Here is a 24,382-nt window from a genome sequence, read left to right as displayed (position 1 = left end):
AGTGTTTAGGCTGGGATATAAGCAGAAGTAGCAACTGAATGGAGACACTAGTCAGAGTAGTTTCCACCACATGCCACAGGACATCCTTAAGCTTTCCTCTTTCTGCAGTCCATCTTTTTGCAGGGTCCTCTACTCTTCTCCAATATCAACCTCCCTAAGCTTCACAGCCTAGTTCCAACACCACCTTTTTCTCCAGGAAGCCGCCCCAACCCCTAACTGGAAGGGATGATCTGCAGTGGGTGTGGGTGTCTGTGTACGTGCACTGTACAGCATCACATGCAGTGCAGCGTAATAGTTAGGAGCCTCTGGAACCAGCGTGCCCCAGTCCCAACCCTGGCTTTACTGCACACTCTCTATGCTTCAATTTCCTCATCTGTCAAGTGGGAATAACAACATTACTACATCAAAAGGTTATCTCAGGATGGAATAATTTCATAGATACATTTAACTCACTCAGAAGAGTGACTGGCACAAAGCAGCGTTTAATCACTGTTAGCCTTTATTACATGTTGTGGCTGCCGTGCACACCCAGCTTGGGCTCAGTCAGCTTTGGACTCATCAGAGAGTAGAAGTCAATGTCTTTCCTTCACAGATAGTTGGTCAACACAGGCTAGAAATACACTTTCCTTTCACAGGCAACGTAGTGGTAGAGACAAGAACCCCAAACCATGATTTAAAAGAACTAGATCTTCTTTCTAGCTCCTCCATCTTAATCCCTGGCTGACCTAGGGCAAGTGTCTTCACCTTCCAGAACATCAGTATTCTCATCTATGCAATAGGAATGAGCTCCTAGGAGATTCAAAAAGACAGAGGGCACGGCACACTTTGCAAAGTGGTGATGCAAACATGATTGCCACCTCCCAGTCTGCAAACCACACCACACGCCTCTCCATCCTCACTTTCACTTCCAGAGGAAGCACAGTCCCCAGACTGGCACAGCTGGCAGGCCTCCAGTGCTGGGAGCAGGTATATTTCCATTTGCCCCACCCACTAACTTGATGAATTCTTTTTCTCCTCCTCCAGGGACTTTCCTAACTTCCTTCTGTAAACGAAGGAAAGAGCACATGAGCACACTGTATATAAATATGCTTGGGAAAGCTTTCTTCTTCTTCTTCTTCTTCTCTTTTTTTTTCCCCCCCTTAAACCAAACTTGGTTTCTGTTGTAGGCGGTGCATTCCCTAGTAGGGCGGGGAACAGCATGCTGTGAAAAGGGGAGATGGGGAGGAGCAGGCAGTGATTAATTCACCCACTGTGAGAGCTGGGCTTCTATTTAATGGGGGGGTCTCTCTGGCCAGGAGGAGTCACAGGCAACTCCAGGACCAGCAGGAGCATGGCAGAGGATCTGGGGCTGGGCTTTGGGGAATCAGCCAGCGTGGAAATGCTGCCTGAGGACAGCGGCTGCAGGCCCAAGGCCAGAGCTGGGTCAGCATCCAGGAGCAGCAGTGCACGCTGGGCTCTCACCTGCTGCCTGGTATCACTCCCCATCCTGGCAGGACTCACCACCTACCTGCTCGTTGGCCAGCTCCGGGCCCAAGGAGAGGCTTGTGTGTTCCAGGTAAGCAAGACTCCGCAGTGACCTGGGAGATCAGCAGAACTCTGCAGCCACCTGGCTGCTATTACAGCTTTGGACGGTGCACCTTGATTCATCTGCAAAGGAAGTGTAGAATGTGAGGGGTGGAGAGGTCCGATTTGGTTTTTATTCTCAATATTTCCAGGGGATGAATTGTGCCTTTTTATGTTTATATGGGAACAAGCTCAAGCCACATATTTTAGATAATTATAATCATAGTGTTCTGATAATCTGGGAGCATCCCTTTTCTTTAAAAAGAGAACTCTTTGATTACAAAATTAACACATGGTCATTGAAAAAAGGTAAAAAACACAATTAACAAAAAGAAGAGAATTATTATTACCCATAACTGCATAGAGGTGACTACTGTTAACATTTTGAGGTATATAATTCCATATTTTCAATAAAATGGGATTATTTTTAGTCCAATATTATGATTTTATTTATTGTTAGTAAATTCACAGCAGCATGATGATACAGACGGTTGTATTATATTCCTGTATATGCATGTGCTATAATTTACTTAATCAACCTCCTTTCTTGGGTTCTGAAAATTTTTTTTCAAGCTCAAGAAAGAACCTCCTACCTGATTGTCAATCTCTCTGGTCTTGCTGGGGGCTTAGTCAAAAAAGAATATAGGGTCTAGGGAAGACAACAGTGCAACGGTGGGAAGGTGCTTATGGGCAACAGGGGGAAAACATAATTCTAGACTAGGAACTTAAAAAACTATAGACCCTGAGAAATGCGCATTCAAGTGACACCCTTTGAAAAAACTCACTTGCATAATCTATGATAACTGATTTAACTTCAGTCCAAAGTATTAAATTCCAGAGAAGAAAACGGGCTTCTCAATTGGTTTCGCTGGAAAAATTTCTAAGCAATGCTGGCTGACCTCAAAGCAAAGACACCGTAAGCAAGCCATGGTTAATGTGTAACTCTCACCAACCACCAGCGTCAGCAAACAGACCAAGATTCATTCAGACAACAGCATCCATGGCCACATGCCATCATTCAGAAAATGTAGAAATACTCAGATAACCAGAAATGCTCTTCATGTTAGAGGAGAGTGGGAGGGCAGGAGCTTTAGGCTGCGACCCCTAGACCACCATGGGGCTGGCTCCTACAAAGTCAAACTGCAGTGTCTAGTCAGCCTTCTTTCGCCAGAAAGAGATGGTTATTCTTGAATGAGGCATTAAGTGGCTCCAGTAACCTGAGCTCTCCTAGGTTCTGATGGGAGATAACTCCTTTTACCCAAAACAGTGTCTGAGATTGCCCATGTCGTGTTGATCTACAAGCCCAGCAGCTGGAATCCACAGCCCAGCGGGGGTCAGTGATTCACCAAATCAGGAAGAGAGTTTGAGGCATGACCTAGCACTGGACAGGAAGCCCCATGAGGGAAGGAGATGCATGCTTGCCCTACTGTGAGCACTTGAGAGATGAAAGGCTTTAAAGCGGGGCTGTCGTAGTTAAACCAGTCTCCCTGGAGAGTGGACATGTGGGGACTTTTGGAGCTGTGGTTTGGCCAGGCTGTGTAACTTCTTGGTGTATCAGAAGAAGGAGGAAAACATGGGTAAGGCTGGGGCACATGCAGAAATGGGAGTCCTGAAAAGAGACACCTGACCCATTCAAAGCAGAAATTTAAAGAAGAATGTTTAAAGAGTTTAAAAGGGATTCAAAGAAAGGTTGACTTGCTAACATACAAACAGATTAATGGGAACTGCAGGGCTGGAAGCATCTGGGGCAAGCAAAGGTTTGAAGCTGGCCACCACCCTTTGGCCTGAAGAGGCAAACAGAGGGCCTGCCTGGAGGAGCTGAGCGCTGAGTTGAGGAAGGCCATCTGCCAAAACAGCAGGGAGGGAACAGAAAGTGGGGAGGGAAAACTCTGACCACTCTCTGCAACCAGCCTCTCATCGCATTGGCCAGAGGCAAATGGAGAGCAAGTGTGTCCAGAGGTCAGCCTCACAGGGCACAGGGCAAAGTCAAAAAGGGTGAAGAGTGGATCTGGAGGGGCTCACAGAGAATAACCAGCTCAGAGGAGACAGAAGAAGATGGGATTCAAGGAGGAAAAACCAGGGCATCTGAGACACTTGAGTTTGATCCCCAGCTCAGTAACCTCTGGCCATGTGAAAATATGCATGTGGCTTCATTTTCCTGAGCCTGACCCCTACCCAAAAAGGATACTAGTATCAGTACTCTGACAGCACTAATAAAGCATGTACAGGGGCAGTTTACATGTCGGGGATGTGGGGGAGCTACACATTTGTGGTAAGAGGACTGGACAACACCGTTTGTCTCACGGAGTTCATACAAACTTCACCTTGTAATTGATGTGACCATCTGTGTTAGTTTTGTTGGCTTTCACAGAGGAAAAAATCAATTTCTCATTTCTTTATGATAGAAAGCAGTTTTGCAACTTAGAGCAAGGTGCCCACCTAAATTAGGCACCTACCTTCCCACAGAAACTGGGAGATGGGGGCATTATCTGTCTTGAGGATCACATTTCAGACAAACCAGTTCTCATGTCAGGTGGGGAAGAAAAGACCTATCTGATCTTCAGAAGGAGTTACGTACATTTCAAAGTGAGGTGAAAGTACTTACAAGTTTCCTAACCTAAACACTCTAGGAAAAAGGAAGGGAAAGAAATCTCTTCCCTTATTTTCAACAGAGGAACTAAGCCTCTTATTTCTTATTTACATTTGTTGTTATGATTTAGATCCCACGGTTGGTAAGACCTAAATCCAAAACTCGAACCCAGAGCTGTCTCCCCCAAAGCCTGGAACATTCCAGAAGCCCTGCAGATGCAAAGCTCCATTGTGATCTACCTGAGTGGACTTTCCCAGACTCACCTAGGGGCAAAAAATCACCTTCCCTCCCACCCCCAATCCAGCCCCACTGTCCTCTTCTTCTGTCCGAAGACTTCAGTTAAATCCACGGAATCTGAGATTGTTTATGGAAAGAATTTTCCATTCTCACAGTGGCCCAGGCCCAAGGCAATTCACTTCTAATACGGGGAGAATTAAGATAAGAGGGTCATCCAGACCTTTAAATACATTCACAGGTCTGAAAAGCAGGCCCAGCAGCGGAGGACGATACTGACAGTAGTAATGCCATGATACTAGCTCCCATCTCTCCCTCGTAGAGAGCTCTCACAAACACGATCCCACTGGGTAGTCACGCCAACCCAGAGATGCGGTGAGAGGGTGAGCAGTGGCTTCTGGCAGATGAGGAACTTGGAGAAAGAGCGCCTGCCCCAGTGAGCAGGGTCACAGCCTGGGAGGGGATGGAGCTAAGTCTCAGAGTTGGCAAATCCAGATGTCTCTGGTTTCTCTTCCCCGTTGCCTGCCCCCCCCCCCACTACAATCGAACTTTTGATCAAGGAACACACTTTCCATCTGCCCTTTTTAGGGATGGATGAATTGGTCATCCTTATGTGTTGGGGAGGATAGGGAATGGGAGGATTCCGTAAAACAAGAAATTCTGTAAAGACAAGCCTGGACTGGATTCTCCACGCAGGAGCCAAAATGATTCTTGGAAACCTTTCGCTGCATTGCATCAGGGCCCTGCCTCTGTGGCTTCATTTTGTGCCCTCCCCCTCCTCTCCCCTTCCCCTCCCCACCCCAGCCTTTGGCCTCTCAGCTCCCTGCTTCCCTCAGCTCCCAGCGCTCCAGCGCTCTCCTGCTCCCAGTCCTTACTTCGCTGTTCCCTCTGCTAGGACTGCACTAAGGGATTTTCTCATTCCACTCTCAGAACAACCACAGGAGGCCAGCATCCCTGAGAACCTTTTCTAATCCAACACAGGAGTTGAGGCTTGGGAAGAAGAGGCTCCAAGGAGCTTGAAAGGAAGGGAGTGAACAACATACAGAAGGTCCCTGAGTAATCCCCTTAAAGCCACCGACTGTAGTGCTGTGAGGATTACAAGTAGCTTCCATAAAGCTACTGGCAAGTGCCAGGCAGCATGGGCGCTGGTTGGCTGTTTTTCCCTTTCCTTCCTCTAAGTAGGAAAGCTCTTCACATATTTAAAGAAATTAAGAGCCGGAAATGCCCTTAACCCACGACTCAGCAGCTATGACCCAAGGGCCAAATCTCATACACTGCCTGTTTTGTAAATAGTTTTATTGGAATCTAGCCACACCCATTCACTTATGCACAGCCTTGTCGGGTTTTCACACTGAACAGCAGAGCTAAGTATTTGCAACAGACACCATGTAACCTGCAAAGTTAATATTTACTATGTGGCCCTTTACAGGAAAAGTTTGCTGACCCTTGGTCTTGTCTAATCTCGTTTTACAGTTGAGGAAACCAAGGATCAGAGGAGGGAAGGTAAAGTTCAGGGTCACAGGGCATATCGGGGCAGACCTAGAATGATATCCTACTTCTATGCTTACTTGCCCTCATTCTCCCAGAAAGTGGGACCAACTCCAGTCTTGCTGGGTCCCTAGACCAAAGACTGGAAAGGCAATGGAACTGGTGAAGTAGTGTTCCAGGTTCTTATTAACAGCAACCAAAACCGCTACCAGGACTAGTACAAAAATATTTTTTAAACTGGATTCTTCCTTCAGGGACTGTGTAAGGAAAGATCTCATGTGACAAATTTATCAGTAAGTTGCACAGCAGAAATCAAAATTAGAGTTGAGAAGGTTGGGTCAACTGTCTTTAGGTGAAGTGTCTGTAAATATGGCATCAATTAAGTATATCACGGTCCTTGCATGCAATGGAAAACTTCAGCTGCCACTGCTTTTTAAAATTGAGGCATCTCTGTACGCAGGGATGGAGAATTTCTTGAAGATATACCATGAAGTGAAAAAAGCAAAGTGCATGACAGCATGTAGAATGTGGAACACTTCATTTTCTGAAAAAGTAACACATGTTCACATGTATGAATGTGTTTATAAATGCACAGACTCTCAGGAAGAGGACCAAAGAGACTGGTAACCCTGCTAGCATCCAGGTTGGGGAGCTGGGTGGCTGGTGCCAAGGGAAAGGAGGAGACATTTTTGAACCTATATTCTTTTATACAAAATGTATATGTGACCTATACAAAACAAAATAGAGGCAGTAAAATGTTTTAAGGTCTTTAGACACCTAGAGAATGATGTCAGATAGATTTGAATCATGGAAAAACCATGGGTCAAAAGTTCAAACCCAGCTTGAATTCTGGCCTAGCCACTTCTTAGCTATGTTACCTAACTAACCTTCCTGGACCTCAGCTTCTTTGTGTATGAAATAGGGATAATTAGAAATAAAATCCTTAAAGCATGTGGCAGAGGGCGGGGAATTAGCAATTGTAGCAATTCTGTCCTGGGAACTTCCCTGCTCGTGGAAATTACATCACAGAGGGCAACTTCAGCACCTGCCCTGGAATCTGACATCACCAGTCCAGAGAGCAGGTTCTGGTACTGGAGGGTTTTTCTTAGTCTCTGACGTTTGTGAGCTATCTCCAAGCCTCCTCCTCCATCCTGGTCTTGCACCCGCAACCCACACTCCAACCCATCCTTTACCAGCTGCAATTGGCCTTGGCCTTGGCCTTGGCCTTCTTTTGGTCCTCCGTGGCATCCACTGCCTTCAGGATGGGTCTACAGGCTCCACTCTGGCCCACAGGTACCCGGAAGCCAGGCCTTCCTCTCTCCCAGACGCTGCTCCAGCACAGAGTCTGTGCTCCAGGCATAACAGAACACACCACACTGGCTCAGCTCAAGCCCGGAGCGGAGTGGGCACTCAGTACTGTGCGATGAATAGTCAGGGATGCCACTGCTTCCCAGGATAGCACCACTGCCCATCTCTGTCCTTCCCTCCAGGCCTGCTTCTAGAATCATCTGCACTCACTCTTTCCACATTCTCCTTAGTCCCCTCCAATCTCACTTCCACCCCTTCCTGAAAAATCCCTGCAATGCTCCTGGCCCTTGTTCCCTGCAGCACCCCCTTCCCCCTATGCATGTCCCTGAGACCCCCCCTAGTCTCCACTCAGACCAGCAGGACCCCATAGTGATGCCAGCTCAGGCTTCAGAGGTACACAGACTGGAGGGAAAGCCATAGCTCCTCCATGTCACAATTGTGACCTTGTAACAATTTATCATATACCAAACTCCATTCTAAGCTTTTCCATATGTAGGGTTCTGAGAAGAGTACATGAGTTCATGCCTATAAAGTTCTTGGCATGGGGTCTGGCGTGTAACACGTGCAACACACACTTACTGCTGACGTACACACATCAAAATCATCTCAGTTAATCCTTGAAATCACACAATGAGGAAAGTACTACTATTTATCTCCATTTTAGAGATGGTGAATCTGAGGCTTAGAAAAGCAAAGTCTTGTACCCAAAGTCACACAGTGAGAGTGTGACACTGGGATTCAAGCCTACGATGTCCGTTTCTCCCAACCAGTATACTAGTCTGCCTGAGTATAAAATCAGTAAATTATTCACTTCCTGGGGGTCAGGAAGATTTAACAATGACACCTTAGAAAATGCCTGTCACATAGTTAGTGCTCATAAATGCTAATTCCCTCCCTCCCCTGGGAACATCTAGCTGTCCCTGGCACACAGAAGGTGCTCACTAAGTGTTTGCTGGGTAGAGAGAAGGATGGAAGGATGCACAACGTACCAGACCTCCCTAAGCCTTATACTCCCCGTATATAAAGTGGGGAGGTTAACATACTTTCTTCAGAGCACTGTGCTGAGAATTCTGCAAGGAGATGTCCAGAAAGCTATTCCCATAATGCAGATGCTCAACAGACATTATTTCTCTACTCACTTTGCCATCGAGTCTTTTATTTCACTCAAGCTGTTCCCTCTGTTGGATGAAGACAGTAATGATAAGCCCCCGTCAGCGCTGTCTACAGGAAACAAATAGTTGAGATAAAAGTGCTTTGTAAACCGCCAAACACTCCTTGGCGCTGCCTCTGCTGTAACCTCAGGAAGTCCTGGCACACCTGGAGGACAAGCCTAGCTCACTTCTAAGGTCAGGCTTGGGGGAAAGGGCAGAGAAATCAGAGCGGGTGAAGGTGCACTGAAGAAATGAAAGGCAGGGAGGGCAAGCGAGCTGCGGGTGTGACTCCCACACCTGCACTGCTGCTCCTAGCTGGTGATTCCAGGGTCCACTCATTCTCCCACTAGAGTAAACACAGTGCCCAGCGCCCTCATCTAGCAGACCGCACGCAGCCCAGCTGCAGCAGCACCATGGCTATCAGAGGTCGTCCCCCTGCCTGGTGTCCTTAGTGAGGCTCGATAGCTGACATGAACAAAAAGCTTGGGGTTTGAAATGGGTGGGGTATATCCCATTCTCTCAACCCCTCTGCACTCTGAAAGGGCAGGAGTCTAGAAGCGAACCATGGAATGAGGATGCCTCTCCTGTTGGGATAAGGAGGAAGCCATTCAGAGCTCTGCAAGGATCCAAATTTGTCGCTCGTCGTAAAAAAAAAAAAAAAAAAAAAAACAACTCAAGGATGGCTTCCATTTACCATGAGAGTGGTGAGACCAAGGGGAACCAAGAACGCATACCACAAGGACTGACTGGGCCCAAAGAAGGAAGGAAAATGAATTGGATGTCCACTTTATATACGGTGTTTCTTAGCTATCACAACAGTCCTGGGAGGGAAGAATGATCTTTTGTTTTTATAGATGAGGAAACTTGAGTCTTACTGAGGTTAGGTGGCTGCTAGGAAATAATAGAGCTGGGATTTCCGTATTTGCCAGGCTGCAAACACCACATTCTTTCCCCTGGCACCACTCTGAGTGCTGCATGTAAAGCCCTGTCCAGTGCGCCTTGGAGGAGGGTGAAGTGAAATGGCTTTGAAATCAAACAGCTTCCAGGTTGGACTTATCCTTGTGCAAGTACAAACAGGGAGCTGCCAGAGGAAAAGACAAGGAGGTAAACGTCTGTGTGTTTCTCCTGGAAGCGCTGGGAGGATGTTATGGGCCATAAAGCATTTATGCCTTTGCAATTGCAGCGTTCATGACGGCAAGAAATAGATAACTCTTCCTGTTTATAAATGTACTAGAGAGTGAGCACAGAACATGGGAGAAAGGCTAAATGGGTCATTAGTTAAAATACACTCAAGGGATTTTTCTGGGGAAAATGCCAATAAGGGACTCTCAAAGACCAGACCGCTTCAGGCTCATCCATTATGTATTCAGCTAATGTTTATGAGGCTCCTGATATGTGCCAGTCTGTACTTGCTCTAAAGGTTCAGATCCCAGACCTTCCATATGCTCTTTGCCTTTGGCATACAAAAACTATAAAAAGTGATCGCCTCTTCTGAGAGTGGCTGGAGTATTAGGCAAGGAGCGCACACAGACAGCAGTAGGACCTGGCACCAGTGTGTACTCAACTAGACAGCCGTCTCCTCCTCCCTTCCATCCTTCTTCTTCCCTGTTCAAAATATTAGAGTATTCCCCAGATGCCTATAGTAATAGGTCACAGTTAGTTTGAGCTGGGGATTACCATTCAACATGCCCACCTCCTACCAAAAAAAAAAAAAAAAAAAAACAAGAAGGAAAAAAGAAAGAAAATCAAATGAGAGTGAAAATTCCCTGACCTGTAAGAACTAAGGGGTGAAAAGCACCAGCTTACTTTGCTTGGGCTAATAAGTACCAGGGTAATTTTTCTGGCTCTAATCCTGGACAACTTTCACAACTTTCAACAAACATTTCTAGAGCCATGACTATGCTCCAAGCAAAGCCCAATGAAAACCTTGAGAGGCCCCAATACTAAAAGATTATGGCCACCCACCTCTACATAATTAAATGGTTTAAATTTAAACAAAACCTCAAAACTTTGCATGTATTCTACAATGAAAAGGTCTCCTTCCCAATTTTTTGAATTGCAAAACTCTGGCTAAGGTCCGTGAATTTGAGTCTTACTCCATCCTCTGCTCTCTTTTGCCTGCCTTTCTGATGCCTGAGGATCAGCATATTTTGCAGATTGGATAATTCAGCAGGCATGCCAGGCACTGTACAAGACACTAGGAATGCAGTGGTGAGCAAGACAGGCAGACCAGGCTCTTGCTTGCATGCATCTTGAATTCTACTAGAGAGAGAAAAGCATAAGCCCACAAATAAATAATGACACTTGAGGAAGTGACAAATGCTCAGAAGGAGAAATAAAATTGGGTCCCGGTTCCACAGTGGACTGAGCGGGCATTTAAAAGGGAATAAATCACATTCCTCTGGAGTGCTCTTGGACGCCATGCCTATAAAGACTTGGAAGCTAATAGTGCAGTGACTAGCATTCCTTGGGAGCCTTTATCTCCTTGGTGCCCCAGAAAGACCAGAAGTGATGGAGATGAGTCAGGGTTGGAAGACAGTAAGCCAATTATTGGCCTGACATTATTTAATAAGCAGCCATCGAGCCAGCTCACATGCATAAAACTTTCCCCAATTAACCCACTATTTCATCCTCTCAAATCTCCTCTTCATTCATTCCTGCTTCCTGTCACAATAATCTTCCTCCCATGATAGACAGAGTCATTACTAAGAGAAACTGCAATGGAAGTCTTTAGATGTTGTTCTTGGAAAGAGAGTCCCAGCTGATGTTCTTCTTGGGGACTCTTGGAATGTTGTGTTCTTCAAACCTGCCAACCGGCACTATCACAGCCTCCAGATATTTAGTGATGTTCTGGGCCACTAAAGCCCGTACATGCCCAACCATATATGAAAATAAAGTATGTGCCCAAGTTATACAGATCCAGCAGAGCAAAGGGAAGTGTGTTCACATCCCAAATACTTGCTAATGACAATGGAACTTGGAGCCAAAAGAAATGCTCCAATCTCTTAGCTGAGTGTCTGCTTAGACAAAAAGAATCAGGATGGTCAAGAAGATTTCTCAGCAGAGTACTAAATGAAGTAGAACATGGCCAAGTGTGGCAGGCATCATTTCCTACGCAAGCAGCAGCAGCCAAGCTCTCCCCATTCTCCTTGGGAACTCCCCTTCCATTCTGTGCCTTGCCAAATGACCAAGTCCTTTATCAGCTCTGTCAGCAGTGAGTAAGGAGACAGGCCACAGGATAAGCTCATTTCCAGGCCGCCTCCCCACCTCCCAAACCCATCAGAGTTACTGATGCTGGACAAGTAGTCAGGTTGATTGGGTTTAGGTTTTCAAAGCCATTTTACTCACGAGCCTATGCTAAAAGTTTATAATGTACTCATTTGGCAGCAGAAATCCTTGCAGTTTCCCAACTGCTCCCATGCTCCGTTGGGCCTCCTTACTCTTGCACAAGCTTTTGACCTTGTCTGGAATGGTCATTATCTCTTATCAGCTGGCTAATACTTGTGGGAACTTGTAAGACTCAGTTCAGGGGTAATTCTCCCTGATTCCCCCACTTCTGGGCCAGGTTCCTGTTTTCTGGACTCTCTGTTTTCCCCACTGTCACAGTGCATGGAACTGTGTGCTGGCAGGTATCCATCGACCTCAGCAGATGAGAAGCTTGCCCAGAAGGTGGAAGGAGCTAAGGCTGAGGGCTTAGTATTCTGGAGTCAATTGGCCTGGGTTAAAATCCTACTCCTCTACTTTACAGGTGTAAGACATTGGGCAAGTTTCTTAAGGTATCTAAGCCCCATTTTCAACATGAGGATATAAACTTGGGGAGTCCCTGTGAGGCTAAATGAGATAATGCATGTGACGGGCTTAGGACAGCAGTGTCACTACTCATCCAATAAACAGTAGCAACACTTACTGCCTTTTTCAGCTCCCCTGAAATATTCACTGGTTGCCTCTTATGGCTGGAACACAGAGAATTTGGAGAGGAACAAATAGTGGGTCACAAGCCTGGGGTGATAATTGCCACGATAAGTATTTGGGGCTGTGTCTTAAAGGCCACGGGGAGCCACTGAAGGTTTACGAACAGAGTTGTGTCTCAATAAAGTGATGCTTTAGGAAAAGCCCTTTGAAGGCAGACTAAGAGACAGATTCAAGAATAGGAGAAACCAGATGCAGGAAGACCTGTTAAGAGGCCACTGGAAGAATTCAGAAGAGCAGTGTGCTAAGGCCTGGAGTGGAGGCATGCGTGAGAAAAATTACAAAGTAGGAATGACAGGTTGGGTTTTTGGAAGAAGAAAGACACAACTTTCAGGTCTGGTAACTGAGCAGAAGCAGTAGCGGTGCCATTAATGAATTAGGAAGTGGAGAAAAGGGAGCTGGAGATACAATAAAGTCAGTTAGTCATTCAAAGACAAGATCTCTGCCTTCAAAGGGCTTCCAGTAGAGGTTAGGTAACATGGCTTGGAAGTAAAAAGAGCCTGGTGGTCTTTGCCCTAGCAAGATCTCTGTTATCACTGCTCACAGACCCAGACTCAACAATGACACAGCTACACATGCGTGTGTAGAGAATCCACGCACACAACACCACACAACAGACACAGATACACAGATGCAAAAACACAGTGACTCACACTCTCTCCCACCGGTGACACTGTCTTCTCTCATACTCACACAGACACACAAGTCATTCACATGTACACACACACACACACACACGAATTTTAAGATGTAAAACTGATCAAGTGTTCATGATGACATGAGGGTCACTGTTCGTGGAGACCATGTAGATACAATAACCAAATCAGAAGACTCTGGGTTGAGCCAAAATCATATCAGAGAAGGTTTTGGGGAAACACTGGAAAAATGCAAAATGGTGATTTTATTCCTAAACTAAGAGTTAAGTTTTGCTTCTGAGTTCCATGCAAATCTGGGAGTTATCCATGGCTAGGGATGTTATTATTCTCATTTTACAAATGAAGACACCAAAGCCCAGAGAGAAATTGTCTTGCTGAAAATCATATTGTTAATAGTGAAATCAGGATTCAAGTTCAGGTCTGTCTGCCCCCAAAGCAGCTATTCTAACAACCCACATGGCATCCGAAATGGCTCACAAACTAGAATTGCACAGGTGAAAAAGTCTTCATCTATTGCATGGAAACAAGGCAGAATTGTGGAGGCTGATGAGAAAGATAACGTAGTCATCATTTCTTTTTCTGTATCATTTTTTACAATAGTTCCAATTTTTAAATTGTGGTGAAGAAAAGAAAATAAAACAAATGTTATTATTTGTTCAAATAATAGAAGCGATGACAAGATGTTGGCGTGCCCTAGAATGGAATAGGGAAGAAAGCGCTAAGGACAGAACTTTGAAGTCACACTTCAGAGACGAGCATAAGATAGAGAAAGATCATGGAGGTACTGGAGGAGGAAAGGAGAGAGCTCGGGTGAAAGATTCCCACCAACCAAATATTCTCATTCCATTTCCCTTATCTCTGAGCACCCAGGCTGGGTAGCAGCATCTTAATCATGCCTATATTATGGGCAGCAGTGTGGGTGTGGGGTCAAAAGGACCAAGATGATCTGAATCATATCTTTCCTTCCCAATAGACTCCAAAAGGACAGGAGGTTGGACCTTCACATCAGCGAGTCTGTAAGTGTGTTTATATTTTATGCCTTTTCTTATGAGGAACAAGAACATTTCTCACTGTTCTGGTATATAAGAGGTTCAGAGTGGTGTAAACCCAGAGAAGTGAGGCACCTCCCCAGTCACTAGGAAGGCAAAATGCTGCCAAGGCCAAGTGCATGGCCTGTGGAGTTGACAGCCTTTGTACAAATAATTTCATCTTTCTCTCTCTCAGTTTACTCACCTATAAAAATGGCTATAATAGTACCTACTTCCCAGGGTTAGTGTGGATTAAGTTAATTCCTACAAAGGTATTAGAACAATACCTAGTAGGTCAAAAGTATGCTATGATGTTTCCTTTCTATTATCAATACCATCAACTTTATCACTGCAGTTAGAAGACCCTTGTCCTATATAATCATCTCCAAGAACCAAAAGGAAATTTGGAGGCCTTCTGGAGAACTGGTAGGGAAACAGAGGCCCAGAGAGGGAAAGAGATTTGCCAAGGTCATATAGCTACAGAGTAGTTCCCACTCAAGAACTGCCCTGTTAGGACATCCAGATGGCTTGGTGGATATGGTTAAAGGAACCGTGAAGAAGGCAAAAGGCCAATTAGCTCCCACAGAAGCAACAGAAGCAAAGGAAAGGCAAGACAAGCTTTGCTGAACACTGATCATATGCCAGGAATTATTCTGAGCACTTATCGTTCATGGTAGGATTTGATGTGTCTACCTTAGAGATAAGAAAAGAGTCTCAGACAGATTGGATAACTGCCCAAAGATTCATTTGTGTTCAAGATTATTTCTCCTGAGGCTGCCCTGCCCCAGGGTGGGGGGTGGGGTGGGGAACCTGCAAAGAGTGGACCTGGACAAGCTGGAGGAGAGGAATGTTTCTCTCCAGTTGCAGGCACCGTGTAACTCTCAAAATGTTGTCTTTACTCCAGTCACCTTCTAACTCATACAAAGCATTTTCTCCTTTCCTTACAGATGCACCTCCTAGAGCTGGTGGAGATAAGCCAAGGGCACATCTGACAGGTAATTCTTCCTCATGTGTTTTCCAGGAGACCATGGGCCATGGGCCTGAGTTTTTGCCAGAACTCATTCTTGTAGCTTCAAACTAGAAACCACATCTCTTGGTAACATCCTCCTCTCAGTCAAGAGCTTTCAGATGTCTTCCTCCACTGAAGGGTCCAAAGTTCCATGTCTCCTAGGCATTTTTCTTTCAGATTCTATTAGCTTTTTTCCTTTCTCTACTGTTTCTCTCCCTTTCATTAGCACACTCAGTCATTCAGAAATGGCTTTTCTCAGACTCGAAGATTCACGTAATTCTGAACATAGTCAAAGATGAAAACTCCCCTAAGTTGCCAATTTATTGAGTCCATCTGTGCCCTATTCAAGATGCAGTTATTGGACATTTACATTCAGGTAGATATTTCTAAAAATTTTGCATTGATGTAAAGAGATTAAGAGTAATCTCTTAATATCACCATTTGGCCAGATTCCCAAGTCTAGTGTCAAAATTCCTGGCACCTCACATCTGAAGCTGCCTATACCTCTAAGACTCCAGAGAAAAGAGCAAGACAGTGCAGAAATATGTGTTAAAAACCTACTGAAAAAACTAGAGAGTTAAAAAGCAAGCATATTCTTCTGACCTGTAAGAAAATTTGCAACCCACAGGTTATCTTGTTTGAAATCAACGGTTTGAATCAATTGTTTCTCTACACTAGACATACCTTGTAAGAGCATTCATTCATATGTTCTATATAGTATATACTTACAAATAATGCAAACGTAAGAACATTTAAATATATCTAAGATGAAACAGGCTTATTTTTCAGTCTGTCAATATGAAAGATGTTAGTTTATTTGGGGAAAGAAAATAAATATGTGTTGAGTAACACTGTATCCAGCCATCATGGTAAAAATGTCCATGTCTCTTCCATTCATTTGATTTTCGGAACAAGACTATGAGGGAGCTTTATCTCCAGGTCACAGGCAGGAAATTGAGACTCGGAGAGAAGGAACCTACATGTTGTAGAGTCAGGATTGGAAATGGACCTATATGGCCCAGAGCCCTGGTCCCTTTCGCTCCACAAGTCAGTTATATTTTGGATTATATTTTGGCCCTGTTGATGTGGGAGAAGCATTTGCAAAATGTTCTAGATATTTGATGCCCTTTTTTATTAATTACTGCCTGTGTTTCATGTGGCTTTGAACCACAGCCAAATGGAGTGGAATTGGGGAGTGACAGGGAACATCTGACTCTGTCTCCAAATGTCCTTTCTCTGCAGCAAGCATTTCTGAAATAAAAAGGCTAATAAAAGTGAACGTAGTTTAGAGGCTATTCCTAATACACACCATCTCGTTTAAGCCTTTCCACAGGTATTATTATGTCCTTTCACATTTTGTTGTTGCTCTTGTTCTTGTTTGTTTGTTTGTTTTCAAGGAAAGATACATCAAATAAAAAACACATTCTCATGTAGTAAAGAAATGCTTTATACAATAGGATTATGGCAACATGAGGAGTTAGTGGAGGAAGGGACTATTGCAATTGGGAGAACTTCTGACCATAAAGTCTGCAAGTGTCTCAAGAGTTAGACTAAAAGAGTCTTGCCTTTACAGAGAGGCATATACAAAGCTAAAAAGAACCAGGTGTGGGGAAGTGGGATAAAAGTTTGGCATGATAGGATCAGAGAATGTCTTACCCTGAGGCCAGCCTATTTTCAGGAGGGTGGCTCAGGGTTGAGGGTTAGGTTGAGGATGAGCCAAAATTCAGAGGCCTGGAGGAACGAGAGAAGCTTGACCAAAGTTTGGTGAATAAGCATTTTGCTCAATGGCTCAGTGGGGATAAGATAGTTCAATTAATTATTTATGAAGAAAAGAATGGGAATTTAGAGGGTCTAGTGTCTAGTCTTGACACAAATAAACAAGGAGGTAGGGGCACCCACCAGTCTTATCTAAATCTTATCTAAGTCTTTAGGGAAGAGTGGTTCTTTGCAGTAAGCTGTTTTCCAAAACACAAAAGAGTAAGGAGGTTTTTGTTTTGTTTTGTTTTGTTTTGTTTTGTTTTGTTTAACCTTCACTGTTTTCCAGGATCACAGGGCTTAGGTAAAATTCAAACTTGTCAAACAAGAAAACTCAGGCTTAGAGAGGCAAAGTGATTTTCTTCAAGTCACCTGCCTAAGATGTTATCTCTGAACAGATGTGTATGTCCACTCACGTATCCTCTACTCATTCCTTCTCAAGGATCTTGTTAGCTGTTGGTTTTTATCCAAGCATTTTACTCTTTGAGAATGATGTAAGACTCTTTTTAGCAAAGTCCACAAGTTCTGACACAAGCAAATGAAACTTCCCTCTTGTCTTTGCAGTTGTGAGACAAACTCCCACACAGCCCTTGAAAAATCAATTCCCAGCTCTGCACTGGGAACATGAACTTGGCTTGGCCTTCACCAAGAACCGGATGAACTATACCAACAAGTTCCTGGTGATCCCAGAGTCAGGAGACTACTTTGTTTACTCTCAGATCACATTCCGAGGGACCACATCCGAGTGTGGCGAAATCAGTCAACGGAGACGACTCAGCAAGCCAGACTCCATCATCGTGGTCATCACCAAGGTAACAGACAGCTACCCCGAGCCAACCCAGCTCCTAATGGGGACCAAGTCAGTGTGTGAAATAGGCAGCAACTGGTTCCAACCCATCTATCTAGGGGCCATGTTCTCCCTGCATGAAGGGGACAAGCTGACAGTGAATGTCAGTGACATCTCTTTGGTGGATTACACAAAAGAAGATAAAACCTTCTTTGGAGCTTTCTTGCTATAGGGGCAAGGCAGATGTCATTGTATGAAGGTCCTCTGCCTCTTAGTTCCTAATTTTCCTCATTCAGATGTAATTATAACCAGGAAGTTTTTTGGAGCATCCACAGAGACAGTGGATTAGCTATGAAATTTAGGGCCCCAACGTTCACACTTTATGTGCCTTACTGATGAGAATACTAATTGGAAAAAAAGGCAGAAGAAGGCAGACATATTATCATGGCTGCTTAAAAGAGTGGTGAGTGTCTAAACATTAAAACACTGATCACCAAATGAATGGATGATCCACTTGGGACCTTTCCATGCCTTCCTAGTATGCGTTTGTCACCAGAGGGCCCAGGTACTGTACAATTGTATTATGAAGCATTTGCTTCAGTTCAGGACCCTTAAACAAAATCCCAAGCCCTAGAAAACTGTAAATCCTTCAGAGGCGAAATCCTTCATCAGTTTCCCCGAACACATATTTCAGTGCTTTGCCTAGAAAAATGAAAAGAGAGCTGATGTTTCTTATGAACATTCTCAAGAAAAGAAATTGGTTTTCACGCCACCTATGTCAAGTGAGAAGAACTACCTTTCTCTTTATTATGTACACATGCATCAAAACAAGCAGGTATGAGTTCCACATGCAAATAAAAAATTCAACACTAGCATCAACTCAGCACGGTGTTCTTGAGAACCTTTTATGTCTGCTACCTTAACCCAGAAGACACGATGAAGAACAAGACAGACTCTGCACTCTACCCAAATTTATATGAATACCACTCGATAACTCTGATCAAACAGTACATGCAGATTGCTAAATGGATATTTTTCTCTAAAATATTCAAAGAGATTTAAATAAGGATTTGGCTAATTGGCCCAGCCAAGGCATCTTTGCTTGAGATGAGGCTGGACATTGAGAACCCTCCTGCGCTTCAATGAGTTCACATCCTCTAATCTGTATGATTTTCCTGCACTAATATGTCAAGGGTGGGAGGGGCATTACTGCTCTCTTAGCCTCTGTTGACTTGTCTGTAAAGCAGGAATCTATCAATTTGTTTCCCATGGGTATGGAACATGTTAACTTCGAGCATTTCTGTAAAGTCTAAGAGCATGTCGGTGTGACATGGGGAGTGACTTCCAGCACCTTGGCCGCTATTATAAATGCTCCCTATTATGAGAGACTTCACAGATGGGTCTGAAGGCAAATTTGGCAATGAAATCGCTCTTACTCTTGTTGCCAGGAGACTACAGGGGCAGAGAGGTGCATGTTGTGGTTCCTGAACATGGTGATTGGTGTAGCAACACTTGATCAATGTTTGTTGAGTTATAATTAAATAAAAACTAATTTCTAATTTCTCAGTTGGGAGGTTAAGGTCCTAAAGCCTTCAGCTTCTCAAACCAGTCGGCACAGGGCTCAGCGTGAGCACACACAAGGGTGTGGTCACCTCCACCTGGTTCAGAAGTGTCTTCACAAGGGAAGTGAAGCCTGAATGAGTCCTGAAAGAAGGTGGGAGGGCAGCAGATGGCCTCTGGGAAAGGGCATCTTGGACAGAGGAATTACCCTTTGCTTAAAGGAGAAAGGAAAGGTTTCTCAGTAAGTACAAAACCAGCTTGATAAGAGAATGTTTCCCCAGCCATCTCTTAGAATAATATTTGTTAGTAAATCAGGAATGTCTTATCAATGTTGCCAATCTGGCTCCATGATTAGAGACAACACCCTCTTAAGAAAATAAAACACTCTCTGTGCAAGTGCATAAGAGCCCCAGGCAACCTGGGATATGGGAAAGGATTTGTACAGAGGAGTCTGGAGTGGTCTGCTCACCTTCCCTTCCACGGAAAGGAACCCTTTACCAAGGGCTTCAAACCTTTCCTCTGTCCCATAGGGAATCTGGTGGATTTGGAAGTTTATCCAAGAAACAGGGGTTTCCTACTATCCTAAAATACTTGAGGCTTTGGAAAAACCCCTGCCACGTATTTATTTTGCTCCTGTTATAAGCTTGTTTATTGAAGAACATATTATACTCAAGTTTTCATTGCTGAAAGTGTTAAACTCTCTCTAATATTCTTTTTACTGCCCAGATAGGACCTGCCAAACATTCCTAGTAGGACCCAAGTCAGAACCTCTGTTTCTTAGGCATTATCTATCTCCGTGGCAAAGTTTAGTGCAGTAGTTGTAAAAATGAGGTGGGAGAATGTTTTTTCAGAGCATGTGATGATCCCTTAAAAGGAGTAGATGGGGTGCATTCAAAGATTTGGAAGGAAAGAAGGAGCATGCTTACAATGCTAATTTAGGGGGAAAATATTTTACTGGTTCAATATCCCTGAAAAGGCTGAATTCAAATCAATTCCACAAACATTTACTGAGTACCCACTCACCCTGGAAACACAAAGATCAATTATTTTAGTCTCAGACGTGCTCATTCCAACTGCTTAAGCACCTCCATTATCTGCAGATTCTTTAATTTATTTTGGTTGTATTAGCTAATTAATTAGCTGACTTTAGGCACATGGGTATTTTCTCATTACGAAAATGGGTGCTATCTGATGAAGGATGATCATTAACAAAATGACTTGTGTTTAAGTGATTTTTTTAAGTAGCTACTCAAGGACAGTTCTCCATAAATAAAAAGGGACAAAATAAAGATACTGTTTTCTATGGTAGAATACATTTTTAAGCCACATATAGAGAAAGGCTTATTATCTCTTGGACTCAAGTTTGGCCATCAACACCCTTGAAAATATTAGAACTTTATGGATAACCCAGATGCTCTGAAAAGCCTATTTCTCAGCAAATACAGGAACCATGATCAAAATGCAGGGAATCACTAATATTTTGATCCTAGCATGGTTTAGATCTATTTGGCAGAACAAAATTCCTAAAATTTTTTGACTAAGGTACAGTAGGATGTGAAAAGGTACACTTTCACACCCTGAAAAGTGTCCAGTTCAGTTCAGTAGCAAGGCAGGCCAGAGCCCTTGGCTCCATTTCAATCTAAGCTACGTCACTCCAGAGGAAATTCCACCTCTGTGCTTGTCAACAACCCTCTGGATTATAAAAGTTCAACTAGCTCACTGTTCACAAGGCACGCCTGTTGCCAAAATTCTCTTGCAAGGTGTTTTCCCAAGTCCTTTTCCAATCATGTTTTCATGATTGTGACACTGGGGATTAAATCTTCAGGACAGATCTGTTTATAGGCTGCACCTAACAAAACACATAGAGAAGTCACTTTCCTCAAGATTTCTTGCTCCCCTAAGGCCCAGAGTCCTGGAAGTGTTCAACCATTTGTAGAAGAAAATTTTTAAAGGATGCACCACTATCCTGGATGTTAAGAGCTACTGCATCATACTGGCAACTGGGCCTGGGAAGAATTCAGTAGACTGTGAACCCCTCAATCTTTTTGCTCCAACAGTGATAGAGTGAGGGTCAGAGTAGTCACATATATGACCTGCACCACTGTGAGAACCATATTTACAACTTCCCAAGCTCTGTGACTCATTTGCACCACTCCCTCATCCCTCCCATCACCTTATTTTAAGAAAAAAGTACCATACCAGCCCAGACAGAAGTTACTTGTTCAGGACCACACATTGAGTTAATGGCAGATCTAGAGCTAGGACACTAGCTTCCTGAATCAGAGTCCTAGGCTCACTCAGTTACCATCTGCTCTTAGCAAATAGCATTTATTTTAATAACTGGAGGAAAAATGGGAGGAAGACGTGAGAAATGTCAACTATCTATAGGGTGATATAGAAAGGGGGAGGAGATTTCTTCTATGTCTCCCTAGAGAAAGAGCTAGGGCTAATGAGTTGCGGTTACAGAGTCACCATTTCTGGCTCGATGTCCCAAAGAACTTTCTATCCAAAAATATAACTCCCCAGATAGTGATTTCTCAGGCCCTGGAGACAGTCAGACAAAGGGCTAATCTCAAGGCTTTTGTAGAAGCCGTTCCTAGATTGATGTAAGAGGAAAGACTGAATGATTATGTGGCCATTTTTTAACTGACTTCCACGTGATCTATTTGATTGTTAAGAACCTGGTAGGCCTCATCAAGCGTTCAGGGCTTCTAGCCTAGAAGTGGCTGCTGTTTTCCACTTGTTAAGAGTGTCCAACACAAGTGACTCTGAGACCTTGACCAAGGGGGATTGTCATGGAATTCTAGAGCTGATGGGCCTACAGAGCTTGTCTATTCCAAGTTACATCATTTTAAGGATGAAGGAACCCCGGCTCAGAAAGCTGACATAAATGGCCCAATCCCAGACAGCAGCTAGTAGCTGTGTGAGACAAGAATTCACATCTCCTGACACCCAGCCTGGAAATCTTTCCATTTCATCCATGACTCAGTGATTTTTTGAGCACCTGTCATAGGACTGCACTTACCTGGTGCTGGAGAGCCAAGGCAAGAGAGAATATGATGTAAGTCCCACTCTTACGTAACATGCATTCAGGAGGAAGGAGACACACAACGTTGAGTAAATAAAGTAGCTGAGCTTAATCAGATGACTTATTTGTAAAGTCATTCAAATATGTAACTTTCCCCTCTTTTGTTTCAGGGGTGAACAGATTAAAAAAATGTAAGCTTTTATGTGATTTTAGTGATAAGCCCCATGTGCTTTTACTGATTTTATGTTTTATGTTAAAACATCACAAACTCAAGATAAGCTGCATATTGTATGTTGTTGGATATGTACTTAACTGATATGCATCCCCTGTCTTCCAGCACTACTGTATGAATTCTAATCACTGTGAATGAAATGTTGTATGTGTTAATGTATTTAACAGATGTAACTTAATAAACTGGCATTGAAAGCCACAGAATTTTAATAAATAGATCAATTCTTTTGTTAATTTATCTTTCTTTCTAGATTAAGGTCTAAGGATAACTTCTTGGGATTTTAAAATGCATCTAGTTCTCCATGTGTTCGAATGCAAAATGGTGACTGATTTTCACAGGTTATAATAAATCTTATAACAAGTTGACTGTGCAACCCCACAGGTTGTGCCACTCTGGTCACACAAGGGAAAAGAAGAAAAGGAGGGAGTCAACTGAGTTCCTTTTATGAAGTTGGAGATTCTGTGGTTAAATGGCTTGAACTCACACCAAACAACCCTAAGAAAGAGAAAGAAAGGCCAGAGAGAGCCATGTTAGTACTCGATGGAACCAGATTTGAACCCAGGTCTCTCGGACACTGCACATGCTGCCTCTCATGAAAACAGCAACTGGCAAGAATCAAAAGGGTTCAACTCATCCATCTCTTTCCACTTTCTAGAGCAGTAGCTGGAGTCACCATTGATGCTCAGCCAGTATTAGGGTGGGACCACAATAAATTGCCATTTCTGTGGGTCAAAAATGGCCACATTGAAGTTTCATTTGTTTTCAGCCAAGAGTTGTAAGTAAAATGAGTCATGGATTAAGAGAGAAGAAGATAAGGCTCTCCTCCAAAGCCTCAGTCTCAAAACTTTCCCTCCCAGTGGGAAACCTAAGCATGTCGTGATGTCCTTCTGAAATACAGTCCTCACATTTAGCCTGTACCCACTCCCAGGAGTGGTAAAAATGAAACATGCTTTATACTTCTGGAGAAAAATAAATTATTTGCCCAGAATTTATTCACAGCCAAATGTCTACAAAAATCATAATGCCAGTTCTTCAGATGAAAAATACTGTTCACCTAATCCAGTTCACCAAGCACAACTTTTTCAATCAATTCTCAAAAGGACTCTTCATCCCTAGGAACTTCAGAGCAAGGAGATAAAACTAACCAAGTATTAGATATTTTGACTACCATCCCTGTTAACATCACTTCCACTCATCCACACATCCACAACAAAATAATAATGATAATAATAATGATGATGATGATGATGATGATAATGCTTCAGGGTGGGATTGTAGAAAACACAGTGGATCAGAGTCAACAGACCTTTGTTCCAGGCTCAGGTCTGCCAGCTGGCAAATTCTGAGGCCTTGGGCCAACCACTTCGTTTCTATGAATCTCAAAGTCCTCCTGTGAGGACCATGAGTAGAGGTGGATAAAATGAGCCAAAGCCCCTTCCATCTGAAGCTTAGATACAAGTCTTAATAATTTTATGCTTGTATTGCTTGACTTTCAAATGAGCTTCCCTTTTTCCAGTGTGCATAGGGAGAGAAGAGAGTTTCTCCAAGAGAAAGCAGAATTCCCCGTGTACCTTATGCTACGAAGCTCTCCACCTCACACATGGGGAGTTTTCACCCCTTCGGCGCAGGAAATGGAAAGATCGCTGGAACTGAGAAGCAAACTCTAGGGTCAGTGGATGCTGCTCCATCCTGACAGCACTCTTCATGCCCCTCCACTCCCCCTATGCCTCTGACGTCCCCCTGGGCTTGGCAGCCCATTCACCATTCCACATAACCAGGGATGGCCCCTCACAGGCTGATGTTGGAGTTCAACACCAGTGCTCAGAGCAGACATTTCCTGTGTTCTTACCTTGTGTCAGGCATTGATTTCAACTCTTCAAACAGTGCGTCTTATTTTCCAATGTGATGACATTGCACTACTACCCCATTTTACAGATGAGGGAAATGCAGCATAAAAGATTAAGTTTACTCACCCAAAATTATTCAGCTAAGCCAAGATTCGAACTCCTGGGCAGGATAAAGGT

The 24,382-nt window shown here is 43.8% G+C and overlaps 1 protein-coding gene across 2 annotated transcripts; it reads left to right on the top strand.

Moving 5' to 3' along the window:
• Positions 1-1,027: 1,027 nt before the first annotated feature.
• On the top strand, positions 1,028-23,201 carry TNFSF15 (TNF superfamily member 15). 2 transcript variants are annotated; one of them, XM_032478285.1, is made up of 5 exons: positions 1,028-1,555; positions 13,933-13,975; positions 14,935-14,982; positions 17,316-17,563; positions 22,740-23,201. In XM_032478285.1, the coding sequence occupies exons 1-5, from the start codon at positions 1,274-1,276 to the stop codon at positions 22,791-22,793; spliced, it is 675 nt and encodes a 224-aa protein (XP_032334176.1). In that variant the 5' UTR covers positions 1,028-1,273; the 3' UTR covers positions 22,794-23,201. The 2 variants fall into 2 exon arrangements, with proteins under 2 accessions (XP_032334176.1, XP_006186095.1); XM_006186033.2 differs by lacking the exon at positions 22,740-23,201 and having other exon boundaries at positions 17,316-19,104.
• The last annotated feature ends 1,181 nt before the right edge of the window (positions 23,202-24,382 follow it).

The sequence above is a fragment of the Camelus ferus genome, chromosome 4, assembly GCF_009834535.1.
Source record: "Camelus ferus isolate YT-003-E chromosome 4, BCGSAC_Cfer_1.0, whole genome shotgun sequence".
Classification (NCBI taxonomy): Eukaryota; Metazoa; Chordata; class Mammalia; order Artiodactyla; family Camelidae; genus Camelus; species Camelus ferus.
The sequence above is the reverse complement of the archived record's forward strand: the minus strand, read 5'-3'. Positions and strand labels throughout refer to the sequence as shown.

Bases quoted from the DNA above. Each gene is read 5' to 3' on its own strand.
- TNFSF15 (XM_006186033.2), top strand. From the start codon at position 1,274: ATGGGGGGGTCTCTCTGGCCAGGAGGAGTCACAGGCAACTCCAGGACC. The intron at 1,556-13,932 runs GTAAGCAAGACT...CCTTCCCAATAG, and splicing joins GAGAGGCTTGTGTGTTCCAG to ACTCCAAAAGGACAGGAGGT. The intron at 14,983-17,315 runs GTAATTCTTCCT...TTGTCTTTGCAG, and splicing joins GCCAAGGGCACATCTGACAG to TTGTGAGACAAACTCCCACA.